Genomic DNA, 5,612 nt, shown 5'->3' with positions numbered 1-5,612 from the left:
CTAGCTATGGCTTCGAGAACGATGAGACCAGGACACGTACGAACCCACTTAATACTAACGGAGGTTATTGGTTATTGGTGCAAGTTCAACGTCTAGTTTTCCCTTTTCTTTTTCGACATTACGTCTAGGGGTTTAAAATGAACGCGAACAGCACATGTAAACTTGGCCACGAAATAACAGGGCAGGCAGTCGACTGGTGGAACCTGATACGTTTGCTAGCACGGTAAATATGGGATGATGTGATCTGATGCTGAAGCTGGTTGTAATGGGGAGTATCATATACTAGTATCATGCATATAATACTAGTGTGTGATACTAACTCCGTAATGCATAGTATCATAAGTTAGTATCTTAGATTGCCTTATTAATTGCCATGCATGACACAAACTAGCGGAGCATTTAATATGATACGGTATCATGATATGATACTACATCCTCTCTTTCCTCATTTAATTGTGTGTCATATCATCCAAAACATCTAGTTGGCATGCATGATACTACTTATGATACTCCCACTACAACCAGCCTGAGAGAGGAGAAGCTGACCTGGTCTCATATAATTTTTTTCCAAGCTGTGCCACAAACGCCGCTCGTGGTAATTAAAGTCTCTGGCTAATTTCCTCCCATCAAATTAGGTACCAAGTCAGTTTTGCACACAAAGTAGCGTACCTGGCTAATTTAAGTTTTACGCATGCAGCATGCTTCTTCAGTTCTGCACAGACGAAGCAAACCTACCCTTTGCAGCCCTAAAATAACCAAGGCGTTCAGACCAGTAGTAAAAGATAGCAGTTACAAAGTTTTGCTTCGCTCGAAGTAAAGTTCTTGCTCTGATTCTGGAACTGCGAGCTTAATTGGACGGTCAAAACGTGTTTTCATCCTTCGCTCATTGTTAATTAGACATGCATGCACTAGAACCCACTTTAACCTCCTCTCTTCCATTTCCACTTTCAGAGTGCTAAGCCATAGTGGGCGGCTAGCGAAGCTTTGTAGACGCCCAAGCAAGGAAAATAATATAGTTCCAGTCCACGTCAAGCTCAACAGCACTACTCGCGTGAACTCCCCACAACCTTTGACTCCCAACTGTTCCCCTACCCTGTGTACAGTAGTACCCTTTTCTCTCGCCCGTTTTAAATCCCGGCACCCCACCAAGCACAAACGCCGCGAAGAACCCCGCGAACCGAACCCACGCCCCGCCTCACCTCACACCATCAAAGGGAAGAGGAGAGCGTAGCGTGGGAGCAAGGAGCAGCAGCAGCCGGCGGGCAATGGGCAACAGCATCGGCGGGCGGCGCAAGGGCGCCAAGGTGATGCAGCTGGACGGCACCGCGTTCCGGGTGAAGCCGCCGGCGCACGCGGGCGCCGTGCTGCGCGACCACCCGGGCTTCCAGCTGCTCGAGTCGGAGCAGGTCAAGCTGCTCGGCGTCCGCGCGCGCCCGCTCGACCACGACGCGCTGCTCCGCCCGGGCCGGCTCTACTTCCTCGTCGCGCTGCCGCGCCCCACCGTGCCCCCGCGCCGCGCCTGGTCCGGCGCGCTCCACGTCGGCGCGCGCGAGAGGCTCGAGTCGCTCATGCTCACGCGCCGCTCCACCTCCGACCTCTCCTTCCCGACCGCGCCGGCCTCCCCGATGTCCACCGCCTCCGAGGGCGGGCCCGTCCAGCTCAGGATGCGCCTGCCCAAGGCGCAGCTCGCCAAGCTCATGGGCGAGAGCCGGGACGCCGCCGAGGCGGCCGCTAAGATCATGCAGCTCTGCGCCGCCAACGGTGGGAACGGCGCATTGACGCCGGAGCGGAGCCCGCGGTTATGGCCGACGGCGGACTGGGGCACTGGAGGGCTCGCGCAGACGCCAGAGCGGAGCCCTCGGTTCGTGCCTACGCCGGACTGGGGCGCCGGCAGGTTCGCGGAGAAGCCAGAGAGGAGTCCCAGATTCGCCGTAACGCCCGAGTGGGGTGCGAGGTTCATGATGCCGACGCCGGAGAGGGGTGCAGAGACGGCGAAGACGCCGGATAGGCGGTCCGCTCTACCCCGCACGCCGGAGTATGCATCAGCGGACGTCAAGGCCAGCCGCAAGGAGGTAATGCACTGCTTCTTTCAAAGTTTTTTATTCAAAATATATTTATGTATTTATTATCTTGATAGAGCCATGCTATTAAGGTCTGCATCAAATAACTTGATTCCATTCTAAAAATAATCACTGCTATTGGTCCTTTTGCATTGCTTTTCATTCATCTGCATTTAAATAAAAAGTTCTGCGGGAAGGGAAACTAAGTTTTTTCTTTCAAGCAACGGTGGTATCTCATTGCCCGGTTGAAAAAATAATACGGAAACTTTCACCCAAAAGTATGTATTACAACTATTTATTTTGACCAACACAGTTTTTAATAAATTAACAATAAGATGTTTTTGTTGTTCTGCAAAAACATCTTATATTTTGATACAAAGAAGTATTATTTTTCGATACTCTGCTGGACATGCCTTTAGTATGCTGTATGGATCTCTGGTTTAATTCACACAGTTTGCCCAATAAAATTTCTTATGAAATTTATCTTACACTAATTCATACCATTATAATCTAATTAAAACATGGTGTGCAAAATATTTTTCTCTGTTTCACTCTGTCCATGTAGGAATATGTAAACAAGCCATGAGTTTATCTCTATGGACTGTCAAAACTGAAAAAACTACTCCCTCCGTCTCATAATATAAGAACGTTTTTGACGCTACACCAGTGCAAAAAATGTTTTTATATTATAGAACGGAGGGAGTAAGAAATATTGGTACACCATCGGATCCGTACGTGTCCAATGAGGCACCATCTGGAGCTGTTGACGGTGTGACCAGTATTTTCGGCTGATGCAGATGTGTCTTAAGTAGTATTGAGTAGAAGAGTGTTTGAGGTTTTTTCTGACACGTTACTCCCTCCGTTTCTTTTTACTTCGTATATAACATTTAGTCAAAGTCAAACTACACAAATTTTGACTAAATATATAAAAAAATATGAACATCTACAATACAAAAACTATATAGTATGAAAATACGTCTGATGGTGCATCTGATAATATTGATTTCATATTGTGAATGTTTATATTTTTATATATAAAGTTAGTACTCCCTCCGTCACGGTTTAGAAGGCGCGCTTGGAAATTCTCCGGGACCTAGGTGATTATCTATTGGTTGTGAGATGGATTAAAAAATAGCATTTACACTATGCATGCGTATAGAAATAGTATATAGGAGTACTAATTAGCTACTAGACATAAATGCAATGCGCTCTAAACCTTGTCTATTGTGGAAACGCACGCAAATTTAATTGTGCCTTCTAAACTGTGACGGAGGAAGTAAAACTCAATAAAACCTGACTTTGACCAAATCTTATATGCGGATTAAAAAGAAACGAAGGGAGTACTACGTTAGTTATTTGTTGGCGATCAATTCTAGGATTTGAATGGTGGAGTGATGATACAAAATACAGTTGCTTGTCATACTCCTACTTGAATATCTGGCGGCATGAGACCATTCTCACTTTCTGGCTGCGGATGAATCACAGCAGTAGCAGTCATAGATCTACCATGGAAAATGCTTCACATGCTGAAGTTTCAGAGCAAGTTCTCTGAATCTTAAACGTTGTCAACAGATATTTTAGCAGCAATTGTGATGCTCCTTCCACATTTATAATAACTACTCTAGTGGAGCTGATCTACAGTCAGAGTTGTGGAAAGTCTATGCGTACCAAGGATGATCTTAAATTGCCGTTTCAAAACATTAGGCCTACCTGAATTTTATGGTAGCAGAAGAAACACGCTGAGGGTCACATGTCTGACCAAGTGTCTAGATCGAGAAATTTTCAGGGATCATAACGAGCCAAGTTGCTTGATCCGCTTTATGCCCATTATTAGTGTAGCTCCGGCCGATTCTTCCGGGTCACCGTCACTAATGTTGCAACTTACTTGTTTGATTTATTGTTGAGCACCTCAACGTCAAACCGGCAATCCAGACCATCAAACTAGCTTAGGCAGCAGCGGGCAGCCGTTAGATGATGATATGATACCATCTCACTGAGCTTTTTCCGGGGTGCCATCTCATTGAAGTTAACCTTATCACCATGACGATATGATAACTATCTCACCGAAGTTTTCTCTAGGGCAACTATCTAATTGAAGATTTGGAGTTAACTTTATCACCATGACAACATCAGCAATAGTTTTCAATATGTGCCAATTTTTCTCGCTCGAAGTTAAGGGATAATACATCAGCAGAGCCTTTCATCAGGATTTCTTTGATTTTTTTGTCACAAATAAGTACGCTAAATTAATATTGGCTTCGTCACGCGATCTCGGTTCCCTGCACTTTCTGTTCAAATCTTTGCCTATCATTTTCGCGTAATGCGCAAACAGATTAGCGTTTGGCTTGAAACGAATTGTCCGTCGCTTTTGCTGACATTTTCTCCTGTGATTTCGTTTGTGGTGTTTCAGAAGCGAACGCGGTTCGTGGCCTTGCCGGATGAGATCATAGCATGACTTTTTTCGTCCGCCTGAAGTGAGAGAGCTGGTTGATGGCCTCTTCAGATTCAAAGTGTGGAGAACGATAGGGTTAGTGATTTCATGGACGGTAACTCCGCCTCGTGGAACGTCCAGAGGCTGCAAGAAGAGTTTATCCCAATGGAAGTCGAGGTGATCAAGAGCCCGTCCCAATGGAGAAAAGGTGATTTTTGGGCATGCTTTTTCGACAAGAAAGGCACGTTCAGCATTCATTCAGCGTACAATATGCCCGGGAGTACCGAAACCAAGCTCGGATACTAGGAAGCAAGGGAAGAATTGGGCGAATATGTGGCAATACTTTGGAGGCAACCCGACTTATTGGGGAATTCGCTCGTGGACTGCACCATGGCGAAGTGCGTATGGGTGCTTGTAGATGAAGATTAGATCATTGATGGCGTGCGTCGCCGTGCCAGTCTATTGTACAGTAAATATATAAATACATGAAAAATATTCAATTTTGTCCAAACACAGACATCTATTTGTCGGTAATCAAGAGAACTATAAATTGGCTTTGGTATGACAATAAAAGGGTGCACACTTAGTAAATATAGCTATCGGTATCGTCCAGACTGATAATAAGCAGCAACACAAATATGAAATAAACATGTAACATTATTAGGAGGGGAGAAGAAAAGAATAATGACAACTTCGATGGCCGATGGTCATTCATGTTTAATGCTATTATAGAAAGCCTAGATCTGAGAGAGATTGACCTCATGGGTAGGCAATACACTTGGGCAAACAAGTTACAGAATCCAACATATGAGAAGTTAGACAAAGTTTTGACGAGTATCGAATGGGAACAAAAATTTCCTCTACTAACAGTGCGTGTGTTACAAAGAGGAATATCTGACAACACACCCCTTCTTGTTGATTCCGGTGATGCGGTGCATCATGGAAACAAAAATATCTTCTTGTTCGAAACTGTGTGGTTCAAGAGAGGACTTCCTTGAGCTAATTGCAAGGGAATGGGCCTTAGAGCAAGGGGGTGTGTCGAATGTCGAAAACTGGCAAATTAAGATTAGACACTTGCGACAATTTTTTACGGGTTGGGCTAAGAATAATAGTGGTATATA

At 45.1% G+C, this 5,612-nt stretch overlaps 1 protein-coding gene across 2 annotated transcripts; it reads left to right on the top strand.

Annotated features, from left to right (window-relative positions):
• Positions 1-1,133: 1,133 nt before the first annotated feature.
• On the top strand, positions 1,134-5,064 carry LOC125522641 (uncharacterized protein At1g66480-like). Of its 2 annotated transcripts, none has more exons than XM_087535061.1 (2): positions 1,134-2,072; positions 3,511-4,464. In XM_087535061.1, the coding sequence occupies exons 1-2, from the start codon at positions 1,266-1,268 to the stop codon at positions 3,610-3,612; spliced, it is 909 nt and encodes a 302-aa protein (XP_087391187.1). In that variant the 5' UTR covers positions 1,134-1,265; the 3' UTR covers positions 3,613-4,464. The 2 variants fall into 2 exon arrangements, with proteins under 2 accessions (XP_087391187.1, XP_048543646.1); XM_048687689.2 differs by lacking the exon at positions 3,511-4,464 and adding an exon at positions 4,471-5,064 and having other exon boundaries at positions 1,137-2,072.
• Positions 5,065-5,612: the final 548 nt, after the last annotated feature.

This window comes from Triticum urartu, chromosome 7A (genome assembly GCF_056163025.1).
Source record: "Triticum urartu cultivar PI428250 chromosome 7A, HENAU_Tu73, whole genome shotgun sequence".
NCBI classification, from domain to species: Eukaryota; Viridiplantae; Streptophyta; class Magnoliopsida; order Poales; family Poaceae; genus Triticum; species Triticum urartu.
Note: the sequence above shows the minus strand (reverse complement) of the source record. Positions and strands in the feature narration are given on the sequence as shown.

Excerpts from the sequence above, each read along its gene's own strand:
- LOC125522641 (XM_087535061.1), top strand. The coding sequence starts at position 1,266 with ATGGGCAACAGCATCGGCGGGCGGCGCAAGGGCGCCAAGGTGATGCAG. Across the intron at positions 2,073-3,510 it reads TCAAGGCCAGCCGCAAGGAG|ACCATTCTCACTTTCTGGCT; the intron begins GTAATGCACTGC and ends TGGCGGCATGAG.